Source organism: Haliotis cracherodii, unplaced genomic scaffold (assembly GCF_022045235.1).
Source record: "Haliotis cracherodii isolate W230 unplaced genomic scaffold, xgHalCrac1.p SCAF_16, whole genome shotgun sequence".
Taxonomy (NCBI): domain Eukaryota; kingdom Metazoa; phylum Mollusca; class Gastropoda; order Lepetellida; family Haliotidae; genus Haliotis; species Haliotis cracherodii.
The window spans coordinates 17,803,367-17,825,389 of NW_027266271.1; the positions used below are offsets into that span (position 1 = coordinate 17,803,367).

The 22,023-nt window shown below is 42.3% G+C and overlaps 1 protein-coding gene across 2 annotated transcripts in view; it reads right to left on the reverse strand.

The window, feature by feature from the left end:
- LOC139463893 (cubilin-like) overlaps nt 1-22,023 on the reverse strand; it is a 99,500-nt gene that overhangs the window by 58,598 nt on the left and 18,879 nt on the right. For both annotated transcript variants that reach the window (XM_071245309.1, XM_071245310.1), the window contains 19 exons: nt 21,277-21,448; nt 20,375-20,506; nt 19,912-20,007; nt 18,126-18,259; nt 17,193-17,379; nt 16,225-16,340; nt 14,966-15,206; nt 13,138-13,319; nt 10,957-11,119; nt 9,552-9,736; nt 8,741-8,897; nt 8,191-8,378; nt 6,843-7,005; nt 5,566-5,791; nt 3,937-4,067; nt 3,020-3,206; nt 2,026-2,186; nt 1,333-1,514; nt 125-278 (listed from right to left, as the gene is read on the reverse strand). In XM_071245309.1, coding sequence (XP_071101410.1) covers nt 125-278; nt 1,333-1,514; nt 2,026-2,186; nt 3,020-3,206; nt 3,937-4,067; nt 5,566-5,791; nt 6,843-7,005; nt 8,191-8,378; nt 8,741-8,897; nt 9,552-9,736; nt 10,957-11,119; nt 13,138-13,319; nt 14,966-15,206; nt 16,225-16,340; nt 17,193-17,379; nt 18,126-18,259; nt 19,912-20,007; nt 20,375-20,506; nt 21,277-21,448 — 3,157 coding nt within the window. The remainder of the gene's footprint in view (nt 1-124; nt 279-1,332; nt 1,515-2,025; nt 2,187-3,019; nt 3,207-3,936; nt 4,068-5,565; nt 5,792-6,842; nt 7,006-8,190; nt 8,379-8,740; nt 8,898-9,551; nt 9,737-10,956; nt 11,120-13,137; nt 13,320-14,965; nt 15,207-16,224; nt 16,341-17,192; nt 17,380-18,125; nt 18,260-19,911; nt 20,008-20,374; nt 20,507-21,276; nt 21,449-22,023) is intronic.

Sequence of the window (22,023 nt, forward strand, 5' to 3'; positions counted from 1 at the left end):
AAAGGGTACAAAGGGGTACAATCATAATAGTTGGTAAAAACAGTTGGTAGACAGACAACAGAAATTAATAGTTGAGAAATGATGGAATTGTGAAAGCATGAGACAATATATAATATCATCCTACTTGAGGCATAAACAGCCTGGAAGCCACGTCCCGCCACGGAGAAATCGGTCCTGTATTTAATCCAGATTGTGTTGTTGGTGGATACGACCGGGCTGGGGATAGTGTTGCCGCAGAGCCTGGCCAGTTGGTTGCCCCCTGAGTCCCCATCACGGACCTACAACACAGAGTGAGTGAGTGAGTGAGTGAGTGAGTGAGTGAGTGGGTGGGTGGGTGGGTGGGTGGGTGGATGGGTGGGTGGGTGAGTGAGTGAGTGAGTGAGTGAGTGAGTGAGTGAGTGAGTGAGTGAGTGAGTGAGTGAGTGAGTGGGTGGGTGGGTGGGTGGATGGGTTGGTGAGTGAGTGAGTGAGTGGGTGGGTGGGTGGGTGAGTGAGTGAGTGAGTGGGTGGGTGGGTGAGTGAGTGAGTGAGTGAGTGGGTGGGTGAGTGGGTGAGTGAGTGAGTGAGTGAGTGAGTGAGTGGGTGGGTGAGTGAGTGAGTGAGTGAGTGGGTGGGTGGATGGGTTGGTGAGTGAGTGAGTGGGTGGGTGGGTGGGTGAGTGAGTGAGTGAGTGGGTGGGTGAGTGGGTGGGTGGGTGGGTGGGTGAGTGAGTGAGTGAGTGAGTGAGTGAGTGAGTGAGTGAGTGAGTGAGTGGGTGGGTGGGTGGATTGGTGGGTGAGTGAGTTAGTGGAAGGGTGGGTGAGTGAATGGGTCAATGGGTGTGTGGGTGGGTGAGTGGGTCGATGGGTGGGTGGGCGCCTTTGTGGCTGGCTCACTAGTGCCCCCAGGTGAGAGGTGAATAGAGTGGGAATGTGAGTAGGTTGGGAGAGTAGAAAGGTGAGAGACTGAGTGATTCCAAGGGTGGGAATGTGAGTTGGGTGGGAATGTGAGTTGTGTGGGAATGTGATTTGGAGAAGAGGGCGAGAGAGTACATGGGTGAGAGACTGAATGATTACAAGGGTGGGAATGTGAGTTGGATGGGAATGTGAGTTGGATGGGAATGTGAGTTGGATGGGAATGTGAGCTGGGTGGGAATGTGAGTTGGGTGGGAATGTCAGTTGGGTGGGAATGTGAGTTGGGTGAGAATGTCAGTTGGATGGGAATGTGAGTTGGATGGGAATGTGAGTAGCGTGGGAATGTGAGTTGGGTTAGAATGTGAGTTAGATGGGAATGTGAGTTGGAGAAGAGGGTGAGAGAGTACATGTGTGAGAAGATGACAAGAGCTGAACTTACCAGGACATAGTCAAACCCGCATGTAGTGTGAGACTCAATGTCAAAGTCTGTAAAGGTCAAGGTAATTGTGCTTCCCAGAGAGGTGGACACAGTCCAGAAACATTCGGCATTATGGCCGTATGGCATCGGGTAGTTCGGAGATATGAAGCTACCGGTGGGAGTGGTTAGATCAGCACCGCAACCTGGAAACAGTAACATGGAAATCCTGGAAAACCCAACCAGCCCACAGGGAGAATATAATGCCTGTCTTTATTAAAACACATAGCGAAGGGAAATGTATCATCCAAAACTGGCTCTAAAAGGAAATATCGCTTGGGTGAGATCAAGAGAAAAATTGCATCACAATGCTTTGTAGACCATTGTGATGTCACTGGTTACCATGACACTAGTTGATAAAAGTGGAAAAACTCCTCATCAAACCTTTGAGTTTTTCCACTTTTATCAACTCGTGTTGATAAAATTGATATCAAAAGACACTCAGGTGAGATTCTCAATATATCCACTTTCAAAGCTATTCTTAGACAATCAAGCACAATCAAACCAAGACCTGGTGTTGTCACTGATGGATATTCTTGGACGCATGCTTATGATACGGTAGGCATTGTACAGTGAAGTCTGGTTATAGCAGAGATTTCTTATGAGTATGGAAATGGTTTAGTCATTTATTTTTCCACATACTACATCCATACAAACCTGTAGCAGTTCCATCGTAGGATATCATGAAACCTCGAGCAGAGAAAGACACATCAGATTTAAACTTTATATACATCTGGTTGCTATGAGACACAATGCTGGGAGGTGTCGAAGAGCCACAGTATCTGCCAGACAGAGGGGATGTGCTGTATCCTCCATTTCTGCAACAAATCGGGAATCTCATTATGACAAGGCATATGTTATTGGACCATTACCCAAAGCTATATTTAGCCCAAGTCTCTCCACTTTAGGACTCCACACTCTTGGATTCAACACTTTTTTTTTTTTGGATTTGCACGACTGGACTAAAAAAAACACAATAAAAAAATAAAAATAGTTTAAATTGTTTTTCACAACTTTATTCCCAAACATTTAATGAAAAAAGTTTGGAACTACATATTCTTTCTATTTTTCTTCCAACCTACCCAAACAAATTGGCTAGCAACAAATTTTTAAACCATACTATTAAGAAACATCAATCTCATTCAAATCAGATCTTAGTTCTCGCTACAAACAAAGATCTGAGGACATCCCCTTAAGGGTCACGTCAGAATGACCTTTCATCCGACCAATCAGAGCGTCGCTTACCAGATCATGAAAGTGACAGTTGGAATGTGATTTCTAATCATGCAACCTTGAAAACTTTAAAACGGGGTATTCCGAACGATAGTTACGGGCTTAACGACTGAATCTATACAATCTAGACCAAATATTAGCCATTCCAGAATGTTCTTTTGTTCAGGTTTCGAATTTTTAAGGGAGAATTTGTCAAAATATGTTTCGAAGCGTAGTCGGCAATTTGAAATTAGTGCCCTAAAGTACAAGAAAGCTGCCTTCTGATTGGCTAATGTTGACTTGTCCATTGGTCAGTCTGAGTTCGCAATATAACATCACCCGTAATGAGATGTCCTGAGACCTTTGTTTAGTGGCAGCGAGAACTAAGCTCTGATTTAAATGAGATTGAAGAAACATTGATAAAGTGTGGCCTTAGTACCTGATTTCTACGTAGTCAAAGTTGCAGTTGGGATGGTATTCCATGGCAAAGTCTGTGAAGTTAAGGAGGATCTGGTTTCCAGATGGCACTGTGATTGTCCATTCACATTCACGCTGATGAGGATAGTTGTTGGGGTAGTTAGGGCTGGTCACGACGCCGGTCATACCCGTCAGCGCCGCTCCACATACTGTCATAACAAATTGGGGAACAGATTCTTACACCATATTAACAAAACCAACATGGCTGAGTGTTTAAGGCAGAAAATATCCTAAAAAATGGAAAATTCTTTCAATTTGCGTATTTCTCCTTTGTTTACATTGGAAGTTCGGATTCAAGTACTGTCATGAAAGCCCTACAGAGAGCGATGATGGTCACTTTGATGTGAAAAGCTATTTTGGCATGCACCTCACTGTCACAGTTTGAGTAGCATGTCTATGTAGCAGGGCGTGGAGTCATCCCATAGATGACATCCTTACCTTGTCAGCTTGTCAGGTTAACCTCTTTGGTCATGTGGACAAGGCGTCAGACCTCTGACCAGAAGGTCTGTGGTTCGAATCCCATCACGGGACTCGGAAATTTTACATTGGCGCCCAACATGGGGCTGAGCATGTTCATACTAAATTTGAGCAAAATAAGCCTCAGCTTCATGATGGGGTTAACCTCTTTGGTCATGTGGACAAGGCGTCAGACCTCTGACCAGAAGGTCCGTGGTTTGAATCCCATCACGGGACTCGGAAGTTTTATGGCTGCTACATTTACATAACTATGCAAAACAATATTAAAGCAGACCGAAAGGCTCCATTACGCTTGTCCATTCTTGTTTCAGTGTGTTTGTTTACAAACGTAAAGTAAAGTCCGGTCACATGATAAACCCATACCCATGTTGTGGTCACCTTCTTTGACCCTGCCCTACTCACATGTTGAAGCATTGAGAGTGGTGTATGAGGCCGTGAATCCTTCATGGGCAATGCTGCTGTCTGATCTCAAAACCACGGTCATCACATTATCGGTGGAAGTTTGCACAGGCGGGATGGTGGAGCCGCAGTACCTAGGGGAGACAACTCAACCATAAGACTAAGACAGAACTCTCATTTGCATCCGTAAAAGGACTAAGTGTTGAACTCTTCACTTTCTACTAAGGGTCTGGCATATTCTACTTCTAATTATCCCAAGAGAGAGTGAACATGATTTTATACTGCTTCTAGTGTAAGCAAGGATTGTATCCTACCTAAATATTATCCCGGGAGAAGTTTTACTCTAGAGTATAGTATCCTACCTTAGTGCCACACTGGTATGGGTTCAAATTCACTTGGGAGAATCATCCTGACACACGAGAATTTCATCACCAGAGTAGAAAATAGGGAAGGATAATATTCACTATTACACTAGCACTATTCCAGACATTATCATGGAAGCATCAAATATTGTATTTAGGCTTAAAAAAAGAAAAGAATTGGTTCTCAGGCAATGATTTTTTAAAATATAGTGCGGGCGGGCGGTATATTTTTTTATTTTTTTTGGTTGTTCAAACTAGTATGTAACCAAATAAACAACTGTGTACAATCAACCTGGGAAAGGGCCTCCCTACATAAATGAATTCCTTGATGAGTAAAATACTGGAATACAGTATTGGACTACCATCGGACTTGGAATATTTAAGGATTATTTTGGGGTTTTTTAAAAAGGAAATCCAAACGAAACATGCGCCAGACTTTATGATGATGCGGGAGGTTCCATATGTGTGGCGTGGAACCCTGGTGTTAGGTGTGATAAGGTCAAACACTGCCATCTAAACACTGCCATTTCTGCCAAGGTTTTACAAAAGACCATTCAACGTGTCACTCATATTGATAACTGAGCCAACTGAATGAAATGAATTATAAATGAAAAATATTTCAGTTCTATGAAGTCATGTAAGCATGTGGGATGAAATCCGAAAATGATGCATGTTGGCTGTTCGAAATATTAACACTTTGATTGAAGCCAAGCTTACGGACCAAACCTCATAATCTGTGCTATCTATTATTGTAAGAAGTCAAAGAATGGAATTAACTCTGACTATTGCTTGTTTTATTCCTTTTTTTAACCCTTTCCTCAAGACACTAACTGTTGCACTTGCCAAATCAATATTTTTAGTATACTACCAAAAGACTGTTCCCTCTGATGCTGAATAATACGGATGGCCTTCCAAGCTGAGACTCTTTGGGTTGGAATAAAGGCCCCTAGCAACCTATGAGTGAGTGAGTGAATATGGTTTTACGCCGCTTTTGGGAATATTCAAGCAATATCACAGCAGGGGACACCAGAACAACCTATGATGATGATGATGATGATGATGATGATGATGATGATGATGATGAGAGGTGACTAAGTGGATTGGGTGGTCAGACTCGTTGACTTTTGATTGTCTGTCGTCGTATCCCAATTGCTTGGATTAATGCTCATGATGTCAATCACTGGATTGTTTGGTCCAGACTCGATTTAATACATACAGCTGTCACATAGCTAGAATATTTCTGAGTTAAGAAACAAACAAACAACAATACCTTCCAAGTTGACTGCCGCTGTTGATGGTAGAGTTGTCGTAAACTGTGACACTATCAAAAGCACATCTTGAATGAGCTTCCAAACTGAAAGTATTAAAGGTAAGTCTGATGACCAATCCTGCTGGTGCCGAGATGATCCATGTGCAGTTGGCGCCATGTGGGTACACATTCGGGTGTCCGGGGCTCTGGAACTGTCCAGTTGTGCCTGTCAGAAGTCTTCCACAGCCTACAAAGCAATTAGCCATTAATATTAACCTTGAAACACTCAAGAGGTGAGGTGAGGTGAGGTGAGGTGAGGTGAGGTGAGGTGAGGTGAGGTGAGGTGAGGTGAGGTGAGGTGAGGTGAGAAGTGGAGTTTAACGTTGCATTCAAGAATAGTGCACTTGATGTGCATACACGTACATGCGTGGTGTGTGGTGTGGTGTGGTGTGGTGTGGTGTGGTGTGGTGTGGTGTGGTGTGGTGTGGTGTGGTGTGGTGTGGTGTGGTGTGGTGTGGTGTGGTGTGGTGTGGTGTGGTGTGGTGTGGTGTGGTGTGGTGTGGTGTGGTGTGGTGTGGTGTGGTGGTGGTGTGTGTGTGTGTGTGTGTGTGTGTGTGTGTGTGTGTGTTTGTAAATTAAAAACAAAAATATTTGTAACTATTACTTTAAGTGTGTAGCCTGCACATTAGATAGTTCCCATATCGCATACAAGGTGAAACTGTCACATGAACTCCATTATTTTGAAATATTGTTTCAAGGATGACTGTCCTTCATGGTCTGGTCCTTAATTTTGTAAATTATATCATGTACAAAACTCAGAAACTGTTTCTACTAGCCAAAGAATGTTGTGTTTGTATAACTTGAATCAGATAAGCTGGGACTTTCAAATAGCTGACTCCAGTCTCCTTACCAAGTTGTGTTACTTTGTTTGTTTGTTGTTTAACGTCGCACTCAGCAATATTCCAGCTATGATGGCGGTCTGTAAATAATCGAATCTGGACCAAACAATCCAGTGATGGACATCATGAGCATCAATCTACGCATTTGAGATACGATGACACGCATCAACCAAGTCAGCGAGCCTGACCACCCGATACCGTTATTGCCTCTAAGTCAAGCATGGGTTGCTCCAGACAAATTTTAACCCTTTGAAATTGATATGATGTGTAACTTCATGATACAGGAGTATTCTAATCAGAACTATGGTTATGGTTACGGCTAGGGTTAACTCGATATGTTTTTATGGTCCCCAAAACTAGGAGTTGACGAGGCCTCACTGTACAAGGATGAGTTCAAACCTTCATCTGCTGTGTAGGTTGCTTGGAAACCAGTGTTGGTCACAGAGCCATCTGTCTTGAACTTGATCCACATCTGGTTTTGACTGGATGACTGCACTGCTGGCAACTGAGAACCACATGACCGGGACAAGAGCGGGGCTGAGGACGTGCCGCCATCACGGATCTGGACAAACATCACAAACATTGTGCTTTATACTGATGGAGCATTCACAACAACAAAGCAATAATAATTGAAATGACCTGTGATGGCAAACTGACCAGTAGAAACCTAGCAGATAGGTCAGTGGATGCTGTGCCAATAGGTAGGTACTTTGATGTTTACCCAGAGGATGAATTAATAGGCAAGATACGATGACTGGCCAACAGACAGCTCACATACATATGTTCTCTGCCTCAAAGCATTTATTCACCTGATGAGGGAGTAAGTTTGAAATGTTGTGTTCCTCAAAATAAGGAAGCTCACATCCATAAACTCTCGCCAGCCATATAGATGATCAGTCAACAAATAGCTACATAGATGACTTGCCAACATAAGGCTTGAGGGATGACTTGTCAACATAGGACTAGATGGATGACTTGTCAACATAAGGCTAGATGGATGACTTGTCAACATAAGGCTAGATGGATGACTTGTCAACATAAGGCTAGATGGATAGATTGTCAACATAAGGCTAGATGGATGACTTGTAAACAAGGCTAGATGGATGACTTGTCAACATAAGGCTAGATGATGACTTGTCAACATAGGACTAGATGGATGACTTGTCAACATATGGCGAGATGGATGGATTGCCAACATAAGGCTAGATGGATGGATTGCCAACATAAGGCTAGATGGATGGATTGTCAACATAAGGCTAGATGGATGACTTGTCAACATAAGGCTAGATGGATGACTTGTCAACATAAGGCTAGATGGATGGATTGTCAACATAAGGCTAGATGGATGACTTGTAAACATAAGGCTAGATGGATGACTTGTCAACATAAGGCTAGATGGATGACTTGTCAACATAAGGCTAGATGGATAGATTGTCAACATAAGGCTAGATGGATGACTTGTCAACATAAGGCTAGTTGGATGACTTGTATACATAAGGCAAGATGGATGACTTGTCAACATATGGCTTGATGGATGATAATTTGCGAATACAGTCATACGAGAAACTACATTTCACCGAAGGGGAATAATTTGTTCGGTTCTGATGTTGCTTTATTTTTAACCATCAGTATATATAGCTGTTGGATGCATGGACCAATTCCGAAACAGTAAGATAAACTCTAAGAATGCAGAAAGGTTGATGCTCAATAACAACACAATTCATCTTCAGAAATCAAAGAAACAAACCTCGAGATAATCAAAGCTGCACGTTGATGCTGAATTTCCCTCCAGGGCAAACGCTGAGAAGGTCAAGGTGACACGATTGTTGGTTGGTTGGTTGATAATGTAGACGCACTCCTTGTTGTGGGGGTAGGCATTTGGGAAGGACGGAGACATTATTGTTCCTGTAGGATCATTGAAGGTTCCACCACAAGCTGAAAAAAACCAGCATCAAACTTGTAAGAAACATCAGCTATCTAATTGGCCAATCAACATCATGACGTCAAAGTGTTTCATATGACGTTATCTGCTTGTCACGCCATAGTTAACCCGTTGTATAACCATACCAGACCACTGGTTGATCTGATATTGTCACCCAAACTGAAAATAAGTCTGTATGTAATGATAAATTTGTTAAATGAGTCTTGTGATGTACAAGCCCATTCATCGTTTCGTGGTGTACAAGTATTGGTCTAGGATTTGGTCGGGGGATGATTATTGTATCAGGGCACTTAACATGGCGAATACGGTAAGTTCAAAGCATCACTCCCACCTATCCATCCCCTCACTCACTCACCAACTGTCCAGGAGGCCTGGAATCCTCCTCCTCTGATGGAAGAGTCTGACTTGAAGTAAACGTACATCGTGTTGCCCGTAGATCTGACAGGGGCTGGCGAGTCGTTGCCACAATATCGCCCCAACAGGGAGGCCGTCTGATCGACGCCATCTCGAACCTAAGGAAACAGAGCTCAAGATGCTGTATATTTAAAATAAAATACACAGAATAAGTCACTAACCAATTAATTTTGTGCTGCTTGCATACAACTACTCATCTGCAAAATTACCCACTGATCCATGTCAACTTCTCAAAAACAACGTCGTCCAATATACGACAGCATCAAGTTGGGTACACATGTTTGAATCTCCAGAAATGACGACATTATTGAACAATGTTTATCGTGAAATAAACCACACTTCGTTCTTTTCGATTTAAGACACATTATTACACAGACATGAACCCTACTGCAATGAATAATGCATAGAAACGAGGTCATGTCATCACTATTGTCAATTAGACATGCATATTGCTCTAGTGAATTTATGCGAAATGTCATATAGGGCAATGCAGATAGAAATTAGAAGTCATCATTTGAAGCGGAATTATAAAAAAAATCTACTGATTGTCATAAAAATAACCAGGGCTGGACCTAAGGGAGTAAAAAGATATAGTGTCATATTTATTGTCCTTTTGTATAAACGTGGCCAGGCTATTGAACCACCAACCTTCCAGTCTCTGGGGCAGACGTTCTGTCCACTACACTATGGAGACAGTCCCTCAAAATTAACAAACACTCTGAGAAATATTCAAATAGATTAAAGTTTCTTACCTCGACTTTGTCCCATTGGCAAGAGCTTGCAGTTTCAAGGTCAAATGAATTAAAGGTCAAGGTTATGGTGTCACCGGTGTGGACAGTTATCAACCAAGCACACTGTGCATTATGGGTATAAGGCTGAGGGTAGTTCGGTGATTGGATCGTTCCTTCATCAGTGGTGTAGGATCCTCCACAGGGACCTAAATACATCAAAGTTGCATGTTCATAAGAGATGAGAGAGTCAGTAAGGTTTTACGCCGCTTTTAGCAACATTCCAGCAATATGACGGCGGGGTACACCACAAATGGGCTTCACACATTGTACCCATGTCAGGAATCGAACCCGGTTCTTCAGTTTGACGAGCAAATGCTTTGACCACTAGGCTACCCGACCGCCTCGGGGTGAGATGAAATGGGGTTTAACGTCTCATTCAATATTATTGCACTTACATAGCAAGGTGCATGCACGGGTGGCTGCTTGTAATACCAGTTATTGTGCTAGACCATTGACATACCATGTCACAGTTTAACATAGATACCCCACTCAGACACAGTAAACTGACTATTAGCTGCCAAGTTCTTGTTTTAGCCCCTTAATGCCAAGCACCAGGCAGGGTAACAACAAGGACCATCTTTTAACGTCCTTTGGTAGAAAACTTTCGGGGGATCAAACATTGCCCTTTTGTCTAGGGGCAGATGCTCTATCCACTAGACCACTGAGGTGGTATACAAGACAACTAACTAGGATAGAACCAAAGGTAAGATTGCATACCTGGGTTAACAAAAAGAACAGTCAGACATAAATTCATCCGGATTTCAAAAATGTTAATTTAATTTAAGGTATTATATTTTGATCTATGCCACTGGGGCCCATATGTGATTTTCGAAGGTTGGTTCAAACCCCATTGATTTTGATGGTAAAACCAAACTTTTTTTTTGTTCTACTTATGACAACACCTAATTTGCTTACATATTTTGTTTGCATTAAGGTGTTTTCAAACCATTACTTGTAAGTGGTATACTGCAAAAAAATCACAGCTTTGATAACGTCTTAGCCTTCCACATACGGTAAATGTGATATTTAGAAACTTAGACTGCTGTCCATAATCACATACTCTCAGGCTATAAGATCATTCTGCAAATTAGTCATAGAGAGAAGTGCTATTTCAGGAAGAAGGTATTTCAAGGCAGTAGAATTTCATATTTCAACAAAAGCCAAGTTTGATGCTTCTGTGAACTGGTCATAGGCAAAGTTGCATGCTGAGAATATAGGTATTTTTAGTGAGAAGAACTTGATATTTAAAAATGACCAAGATCGATATTTCAAGTTGGACAAGACGATATTTCCAGGAGGCTTTTGTTCACATTTCCAGATAGGTAAATGTGAGGTGACATGATTGTATGAGACTTATTTTCCTCACCATCAATGGTGGCATAAGTGATGTGGAAGCCGCTGTCACTCAAGGATTGATCGGAGTGGAACTTGACCCAGGCCGCATTGCCTGTTGTTTGTACAGGGGCGGGGCTCGTTGTGCTACAGTAACGGTTCAGAAGGGTCGAGGAGTCCAACTGCCCGTCTCGGAGCTGAAGCAAGAACATTATCATAAGTATCTTCCCAACTGAATGAAAACGTCAAAACAAAACTCAAATAAATCCAACAATATAGCTTTGCAATAACCATGCCAATATATAAATAAATCCATCCAATTTTGATAAAAAAAATTATCATTGTAATGCATGTGATTTTGTTAATTGGAATATGTCTTTGTTTTGACTCCTAAAGCAATGGTAATTGACATGCCTCTGCTGAATATGGGTTTGCAAACTTCCAGTTTCCTGGCATCAATTGTCACACCATGCATTGCTGTACTCATAAGGCCTGCGCGACTATTATCGTGCCACAAGTGCCACTCGTGTAGGTGAGGTGAGGTGAAATGGGGTTTAACGTCGCGTCCAAGATTATTGCACTTATATAGCGACGTGTATGTGTGTGTGTGTGTGTTTGTGTGGCTGCTTGTACTAGTCCATCTGATGCCGATTTATAGTGCTAGCTCACTGAGATACCATGCCGCAGTTTAACATGAATACCCCACTCAGACACAGTATACTGACTCGAAGCCGACCAGTCCTTGTTTTAGCCCCTTAATGCCAAGCACCAGACAGGGTAACAACAAGTATCATCTTTTAACGTCTTTTGGTATGACGCGGCCGGGGATCGAACCCCGGACCTTCCGCTCTCCGGGCGGTCGCTCTACCACCAGACAATGGAGGCGGCTCGTGCCACTAGGTCTAAGGGTTAATCAAGAGTTAACAAAAGTAGTCTCTATCGGTCAAGGCAAATAAGGAGTTTCTATCATATTAGGAATTTAATGAAATGTATAATATCTGTATTTCCTATTTGGAATTTTATAGTGTTATCAGCAGCATTAAACAATACCTTAAATCTCTTAGTTTAGTTAAAGTTCCTACAGATTCTGTGGAGGACCAGCACCGTGTGGTTAAAACTATCTGAAGTTCCAAGTCAGGTTCTAAGTATATTTATTTTTCATTGGTTTCTACAGAAGTAAAAAGTGAAAAGTGGGAATTACAATTTGAAAACCTAAATTGGGACAATATCCGTAATAAACTATTCAGTACAACACAGGATGTAAAACTGCATTGGTTTCAATACATAATTACCCCCAGAGTATTAACCACAAATTTTTTCTGTACATAGTGTGGGTTCGAATCCCGGACGGGACTCAACCCCCCCAAAAGTATGAGAATCTGTACTTTACTAAGAAAGTGTTATCCCAAATATAACATTTGTTATACTTAACGATGTTCAAAATAATCTGCGCTTCTTCTGTCAACAATTACTCACTTGTTTTGGGACTGTGATGTAATAAAACAATTTTGAGATGAAGTGTCAATGTGGATAGACCAGTGTGTTCGTGTTAATGATCTGACATTTTGTACAGAATTGATACCTTTTGGAGTTAAAGAAAACATCAAAACAGATAAAGTGTTCAATTGAATTATACTTATTGCAAAATTCTATATTAGTAGATATCCAAATTCTATGGAGCTTGGATGCTGTATCATAAACCTGTATTAAAAAAAGAGGAGTTTTCATTTTAGTTTTATACTTAAAACTTTAATGTTTGAGACCATGTACTTTCCTGCACTTCAATATGATACATAAGTTTTAATAGTTTATGCATACTTGATATATGCAGTATATTTGTATTGCTAGAGTAAATGTGTGAGTGAGAAGTATGTTATCTAAAAAATCTAAGATGTACTGATAAGTTGCGATACATGTCATGGGCTTTCTGCTACCCTGGGCGGACTCACATATCATGGCACAGGTTCTTCTTTTCATAAACAATAAAAGAGAAAAAGAAAGAAAGTTGAGTCTCTTTCTGATCTCATCCAGATTTACCCCAATAACTGCAGTAGGTTCAAAGGATTGTGACACTCTGCAAATCCCAAGGAAAATTGTGTTCAAAATCAAGCCACAAATTAAAAGCATTCATTAATCTGAAATTACTTAATATTCTAAAATTATATGTTGGTTGTTAATTCTTATCCAAATTGCCCGTCCTGTTGCCGACACATACCTCTAAGTAATCGTAGCTACAGTTCGGGTGGGTTTCAATGGCAAGAGAAGCGAACGTGAAGATAATTCTTTTAGCTGGAGCTACTTCGACAGTCCAAACGCAGTCTCGGTTGTGGGGGTAGTTGCCGGGGTACCCGGGGCTGTTGATGGTGCCAAACGATGTTGTCAAGTCACCGCCACAAACTGGTAAAAATTTCATTCAGAAAAAAATGAAGTTGACAATGCAGTTATACTATTAGGCAAATTCTTAATATTTTTCATCATTAACTGGGATAAATAATAATAATAATAATAGTTCTTTATATGGCGCTGTACTTCATGCATAAGCATGCTCGAAGTGCTTAGACATTTTTAACCCCGGCAATGGAACAGTGTGCACTCAACAATCATTCTCATCTCCCTGGGGAGTATACAACCCAAGCTGACTGCTAGGCGCTAGAAGGGTACCCATTCTCTGTTAGGTGAATAGAGGTACACTTCGAACAAAGTCACTTGCCTAAGGAGACACCTCATGTGTTAGATGTCCTTCAGTGTGGGGCAGGACCGAAGCCCAAGAAACTCTCAGGAGCCAAAAGGCGGTCGGGTAGCCTCGTGGTTAAAGCGTTCGCTTGTCACGCCGAAGACCCGGGTTCGATTCCCGACATGGGTACAATGTGTTGAGCCCATTTCTGGTGTCCCCCGTCGTGATATTGCTGGAATATTGCTAAAAGCGGCGTAAAACCATACTCACTCACTCACTCAGGAGCCAAGCTGCCGAACTCAGTCACCCATCCAAGGACTCTCCGTGACCGACATTGCTTAACTTCATCTGATTTGTGACTGGTGAGCTGTGCATAGGACCACGTGCCACCACTTTTATTAAGTGTTTTATGTGTACATCCTTGGTTGTCTCATCAACGAGAATCCACCAAAACTGATGGACTAAATCAGTGTCACATGCCTAACCAGGACCCATAGGCACAAAGCCATCTCGGCTATGACAGTTGTAAGCCTATGTTACATTATGGGAGTTACGATCGTTGCTTTGTGCAAGCGTGCCCTGGACAATCGATCACAACTCATATCTGATCGACCATCCATCGCCACTGATGGACTAATTCAAGGTCACCATGGATTTCAGTATGGGTTATGAAAAGTTTCATCTGTTTCAAATGTTTATCCTTCTGAAGCGAGAGACAGATGATGATTTTGATTCAATCAGTTGTACATCCCTTTAACAGTCATTTGTAATACCAGTGTTAACCTTCTCTAGGTTACATGATAAGAAGAACACATTCTGACTGTCACTTTCCTGAATGTGGTAAGCGACTCTTTGATTGGTCGGAAGAAAGGTTGTTTTGACTTGACCTGTCATGTAGGGCTGGGACAGGTAACTCAGGTATCGGGGTCGGGTGGGTACTGAGTAGGACCCGGGTACCCACAGGACAACCCGGACCTGTGGTTAGTCACGTGAATATATTGTTTAATGACAAAAACTATCTAGAACTCTATGGTTACACTTCTAGTCACAAATGTTCACATTCCTTCTAAAAATCTTTATATAAAGATATAACTTGAGTTAACTTCAGTGTATGCATGACCAGATTGTTTAATACATGTATCTAAATACATTTTGCCAGTGCTATGGTAACAAAATGCCCTCTTGAGACCTACAGTGGGTACCCAGGTAGGGTCGGGTAATAGGGGGTGGGTACCCGTTAATAAATTCGGACTTGAAGTGACTGCCCTACTCTCATGGTATGTCCACAGATCTTTGTAAATGGTATCGAGCACTATGGTCTGATTTTAATGAGATTGAATCATAGATAAATCTTCAGTCATATGACTACCTGGATCATTGGTTGTCCAACTGACGGCGAATCCATCGCCACTGATCGATGCATCGGAGTAGAACCACAGGTACACCTGGTTGCTGGTAGTGTTGAGAGTGCCGCCCCCTGGTGGATTAGTGCCACACCACTTGCCGAGCATATGAGATGATGCAGTCGGTCCGTCATGGATTTGGAGGTAGTCATAGTTGCAGGTACTGTGAGATTCCAGGTTGAAGGACGTGAAGGTCAGGGTCAAAATCTACATACCGGTAATAATAATAATGATAATAGTGTGTGATGATGCTTATAGCAACAGCAACATACAGATAACATTATACTAATAATATAATTACAATAACGACGATACTACTACTGAAAATACTACTTATAATAATTAGAACATTTATCATAAAATGACAATACTACTACCAATAACAGCAATTATAATTATAATAATTATTTTAATAATTGTCATAATGACAATACTACCAGCACTAATAGATATTATAATTAAATTTTTTATCATAATTTTAATAATTATAATAATGACAATACTACTACCAAAAACAACAATTATATCTATAATAATTATTTTAATAATTGTAATAATGACATAACTATCACATATAATAAAAATTATAATACTGATCATAATTTTACTAATTGTAATAATGGCAACAAGACTACCTATAACAAACATAATAATATTTACTAATATTTCAATAATGTTAATAATGACAGTAATACTACCAATAACAAACATAACATTTGTCATAATCTTAATAATTGTGATAATGACAATACTGACACTACATGATAAATGACTTGAGTAGGGTACAAAATCCAGGATCCGACTGTGAGGTTAGGTGAGGTGAGGTGAAATGGGGTTTAATGTTGCGTCCAAGATTATTGCACCTATATAGCAACGTGCATGCACGTGTATATGTGTGTGTGTGGCTGCTTGTACTAGTCCGGACTGATGCCGATTTATAGTGCTAGCACACTGAGATACCATGCCGCAGTTTAACATGAATACCCCACAGTATACTGACTCCGAGCCGACCACTCCTTGTTTTAGCCCCTTAATGCCGAGTGCCAGACAGGGTAACAACAAGTACCATCGTTTAACGTCTTTTGGTATGACGCGCCTGGGGATCGAAACCCGGACCTTCCGCTCTCCGGGCGGACACTCTACCATTAGACCACAGAGGCGATCTCAACTGTGAGAGTCTAGTGACTGAGACTGAACAGCCAGCGTGTTACTGGTGAGTACCTACCTTGTCCCGAGTGGTCGTGATGGTCCAGGCACAGTTGGCTCCATGGGGATACTGAGTTCCAGTCTGGGTCGGGAATTGGAACGACCCCGATGTGCCTCGCAGTGCTCCACCACAAGCTACAGATAAATACAAGAGATTGCCAGGACTAATGTTTCAGAAATGGTTTGGTCATTAGAAGCATTGGAAGCTTTGTGCTGACCAGGATTCCCGATCCACAAAGATTTGGTGAATGGAAATGGGGCTTAATGCCATGTTTGAGATTATTTCATTTATTTAGAGTGTGTGTGTGTGACTGCATGTGTGGAATGGTTCTATTGGGCTAGACCACTGAGGTACCATGCAACAGTATAACATGGAAATCTTAATCAAACATATGATATTGAGTCCGAGCCGACCAGTCCTTGCTTCATCCCCAAATGCCAAGTGCCAGGCAGGGTAACAACAAGGACCAGCTTTTAACATATTATGCACCCAGGGGATCGAACTACCAAGCTTCACACTCTGGGCAGACGTGCATCCACTACACCATGGAGGCAGTCACAAAGCACTATGATGGCTGAAGTCAATATTGGGCTGTCAGAATTATAACGATCATGGAGCCCTTTATAGAACTGGCCCAAGACACTTGGGGAAGTGTGAGTGAGTAGATTTTATGCCGTTTTAGGCTGTTTTGATTTTTTCTTAACACATTGTTCCAATAAATAGGGAATTGAAAACCGGGCCTAGCATGACCCGGGAACGCTTTAACAACTAGGCTACCCCATCTCCTGTATCTATGATGTCTACAAATAATGGAAGAAACATACCAACATATCTTTGATAAACCTCAAAATCAATTCTTTTTAACTCAGTCCGAGAGATTTTACTTGATGAAAAATTATAATGACTGCAAATTGGTCAGGTATTGACAGAGATGGGGATTAGTCCGGTACGATATTGGTCTGTATGATCCATGTTTGTGTGCTTACTGCTCTGTGGCGTTTCACAGGTTGGTCCTGTGTATGAGCCGGTGCACTGACAGCTGAAGGAGCCGACATTATTACTGCAGGTGCCTCCGTTTTGACATGGATTACTTGTGCACTCGTTAATGTCTGTCTCACACTGGTTCCCTGTGTAGCCATTCGAACAGGAGCAGGAGTACGAACTGCCTGAGTTCTGAAAATGAATATGAATGACAAACATCACATCTCAATCATCTCCGATAATCCTGTGTATCCCAATCTCATTTAAATCAGACCTTAGTTCTCGCTACCGCTAAACAAAGATCTGAAGACATCCCATTAGGGGTCACGTCAGAACGACCTTTCATCCGACCAATGAGAGCGGCGCTTACCAGATCATGAAAGTGACAGTTGGAATGTGATTTCTAATCATACAACATCGAAAACTTTTACATTGGGTATTCCAAACGATAGTTACAGGTTTAACGACTGAATCCATACAATCTAGACCATCTTTTAGCCATTCCAGAATGTTCTTTTGTTTAGGTTTCAAATTAGTAATCGAGAATTTGTCAAAATATGTTTTGAAGCGCAGTCGCCAATTTGAAGTTAGTGCCGTAAGGCACGAGAAAGCTGCCTTCTGATTGGTCATTCCATTGGTCAGTCAAAGTTTGCGCATGCAAGGTCGGTCTGACGTGACCCTTAATGGGATGTCCTCAGATCTTTGTTTAGCGGTAGCGAGAACTAAGATCTGATTTTAATGAGATTGTGTGTATCCTCACATACTCTATTTTTGAACAGTTAAGAACAGCTGCTATTTTTCCAGGATGAGTGAAACAAAACTCAAATTCTGCTTCATACCAGTAGGTGATGTCTTCAGCAATAGAATTGGGCAAGTAGGATATTTTAGTATTTGAAAACTTCTGCTAGATATAAAAGACTATTGAGTGACACACTCACTGAACAAGCTCCACCATTCCTACATGGGCTGCTACTGCAGGCTCCAGTAGTGGATCCCGATCTAACACAGCCATTGGCGCCAACGCCATTACCAACATATCCTGACGGGCATGTGCAAGTTCGACCACTCAGACCTGAAATAGGAAACAACCTTGGGGTAACAGTCAGTTCTCATAGCAGCATGCAATATAACATCTTACAGAGGCAAGAGAGTTAACTGACTTTAAAAGTCCAGTTTCCACCCTTGCCAAACTAGGCTGGAATTACTGGGCTCGGTCGTAGCGCCACCAATGGCTATTACCAGTTATGTCCCCTCTAAGCCTCTCCTATGGACCAATCAGATTCCACCTCTTGTATCACTTGTGTGTGCTTCACACAAATTGGTGGCGCCCAGTCAGAACGATCTGATCGATAATCAAGATCTATATTGTGATAAAACGGGTCTTACATCGCGAAATGCATCAAATCACGTGAGCACCTTGATCAAAAACATGAAAAGATTTGGAAAATATCTGCTGACAACGAGTTGGCTATGCACATGCTTTGCAAATCCTGCAATCGACCGAAATCTGCACGACAGTTTACGAACCGGATTTCGATTTTGGTGCGTGATTTTGTTTGGACTATGCATAGACTCATTAGTCCAGCCAAAATGTAACTCCATAATACCAGCCTCGTTCGGCAAGGGTGAAAACTGGACTTTTATAGTCAGTTAACTCTCTTGCCTCAGGAAGATGGCAATATAACTAAGTATAATGGATAATAACAATGAGATTATGCTGCTAAATATTTTGGTGAAAAATCTGGGATCTGATGGAAAGTGAACAACAGAGTTAATCTATAGTTCAAACAGGCAGACTATCTTGGAGGCAAGGGAGTGAACTGACTAAATAAGTCTTTTCTCCACCCTTGCCAAACTCGGTTGAAATTTCGTGGCTCTATCATAGCGCCACCAGTGGCTATAATGGGTTATTTCCCTTCAATGTCCATCCTATTGACCAATCAGGCTCTACCTCTCATATCACTTGCAATTTGCTTCAAACAAAATAGCGTCTCCCAGTCAAGACGATCAGATCACGTTATTCGACAGATTTTTTTCTATATGCATATGGAGAAACGTAGTGCCATGTATTGCACTGTAGCTCACCTGGATGTGGAGTCAACAGTATGAAATATCAACAAAGACAGCCTATTTACAAAAGTTGCTGTCAGCATCGATTTCAAATATCTTCTGTATAAATTTTGAGCACAAAAAAAAGCACAAACAAAAAATCTAATGATTTCAACAAAATATGTCATCATGTGGAGAAACATACACATGAAAGCTTCCTCAGTTCAGCAGTTTCAGAGGAGAAGATGTCCTGTCAGTTTACAGAGCCAAAAATGCATTTTGAGAGAATTTAATAGCATGGTGAAAAAAACAAGGTCAAAACTTAAATACATTTATTTTTTTGTATTACAAAACACTGGTGATATGGCTATTAACTAAACACATACCAAATTTCATTACATTTCGAAAGAAAGTATGCAGTTTCAGCTTCATCAAAGCAGTGATTTGGGAGTAGACGATTTTTATGATGCATGATCAGATGACATATGAGGAAAGACTGACAAAGAGGCAAAGACATAAGTTAACTTAACTTTCAGTCAGGTGAGCTAAAAAATACAATAGGCCTATATCATGCTGTAAAAGAAAAGAGACAGGGAGAGAGCTTTTTCTCAGTCAGAATCACTGAACCAAACTTCCCTAATATCCATACGCATAGATAATTTGTCAGAAACTCACCTGGAGACTCAGAGCAGGTGGCAGACGGGAAACAGCCTCCATTGCTCACACCACAGACGCCAACAAATATACATGTCACACCATTACCCTGGTAGCCTAAAAATTGCAAAATAATTATTAAATATAATAAAAGATCATGATATTCTTCAATCTTAATCATTATTCGTAGGCAGGGATAACATTTTATTATTCCCATTTTGTTACTCCCAGGTTATTAATAAAAAATTTGAAATATCAAAATATATTTTATTACATCATTAGATCTTTACTGACACAAATCATTGTGTGGAGTTCCTTCCCTTAACTGTTCCACTGATTTTTAGGTCTGAATGCCATGTTTTGCTCTGATTATGATCCTCAGCTTGTTGGCATCAGCCTCTTGAGGCACCATGATATAACTGAAATACTGCTCTTTTCAGAAGCATTAAAGTAAACCCACTCTTGAACCTGAACACAGACCTACCTGAGGGGCAGGGCCCACATCTGCGGGAGCCGCGTGTGTTGATACACTCCACCAGGGGGCTCCTGGAGCAACCCCCGTTGTTTGTACTACATTCGTTCACATCAATGCAGGTGGCACCATTTCCAGTGTAGCCTACAATAAGAATCAGCAGTGTTACATGTCCTCAACCTACTTAATGCCAATCCCCCATTTCCTTACAGTCCATACCCCTATGTTCCAAAACTCTCTGTACCCTTCAAACTTCCCCAACCTCCTACCCCTTCCCCCCAAAAAATCTCACCCTCTTCTGCATCCTTCTGACTTCCTAACTCCCTATCCCTCAAAACTCTCACCCTCTTCTGCATCCTTCCGACTTCCTAACTCCCTACCCCTCAACACTCTCCCCCTCCCCTGTACCTTTCCGACTTCCCAACTCCCTACCCCTCAACACTCTCCCCCTCCCCCGTACCTTCCGACTTCCTAACTCCCTACCCCTCAACACTCTCCCCCTCCCCTGTACCCTTCCGACTTCCCAACTCCCTTCCCCTCAACATTCTCCCCCTCCCCCGTACCCTCCGACTTCCCAACTCCCTACCCCTCAAAACTCTCCCCCTCCCCCATACCCTTCCGACTTCCCAACTCCCTTCCCCACAAAACTCTCACCCTCTTCTGTACCCTTCAGACTTCCCAACTCCCTACCCCTATGCCCCAAAGCTTTCACCCTCTGTATCCTACCGACTTCCCAGCTCCCTTACACAAGCCTCACATTCTCACTTCCAACCCTGGCTACTCTACCAATCACAATGCTGACCCTCCCTTACTACCCCCTCCCTGACACATCCAGCTCATTCACTGAACACGGGGATCACTACACCCTTCCCCTCCCTCCCCCCATATTCCGGCAGTGATTCCTTAACACATACCTGCTGGGCAGCTGCCACACACGAATGATCCAGGGATATTGGTACACTGGACCGGAGGATCCTGGGAGCATGGTGGATTGCTGGACGTACACTCATTGACATCCACAGTACACGCTGGGCTGGAGTCAGAGACCTTGGTCCAGCCATCGTCACAGATACAGGTGAACTTGGGCTGCAGGTACAAGGAGCAGTGACAGCTCAGTCTCTAAATACACTCTAATTCACTCATGTAATCATCTGCTTATCTGCTTTGGAAACACATCCAACCATTTATACACTCAGTCAACTATATGCATACACATCATTCCATTTATACACTCAGTCAACTATATGCATACATATCCATCCAGTTATACACTCACTCACCCACTGCCCCACTCGTTCCCCCACTGCCCCACTCACTCACTCACCCACTCACTCACCCACTGCCCCACTCACTCACCGCCCCACTCACTCACCCACTGCCCCACTCACTCACCCACTCACTCACCCACTGCCCCACTCACTCACCCACTCACTGCCCCACTCACTCACCCACTGCCCCACTCACTCACCCACTCACTCACCCACTGCCCCACTCACTCACCCACTCACTGCCCCACTCACTCACCCACTCACTGCCCCACTCACTCACCCACTGCCCCACTCACTCACCCACTTCCCCACTCACTCACTGCCCCACTCACTCACCCACTCACTCACCCACTGCCCCACTCACTCACTCACCCACCCACTGCCCCACTCACT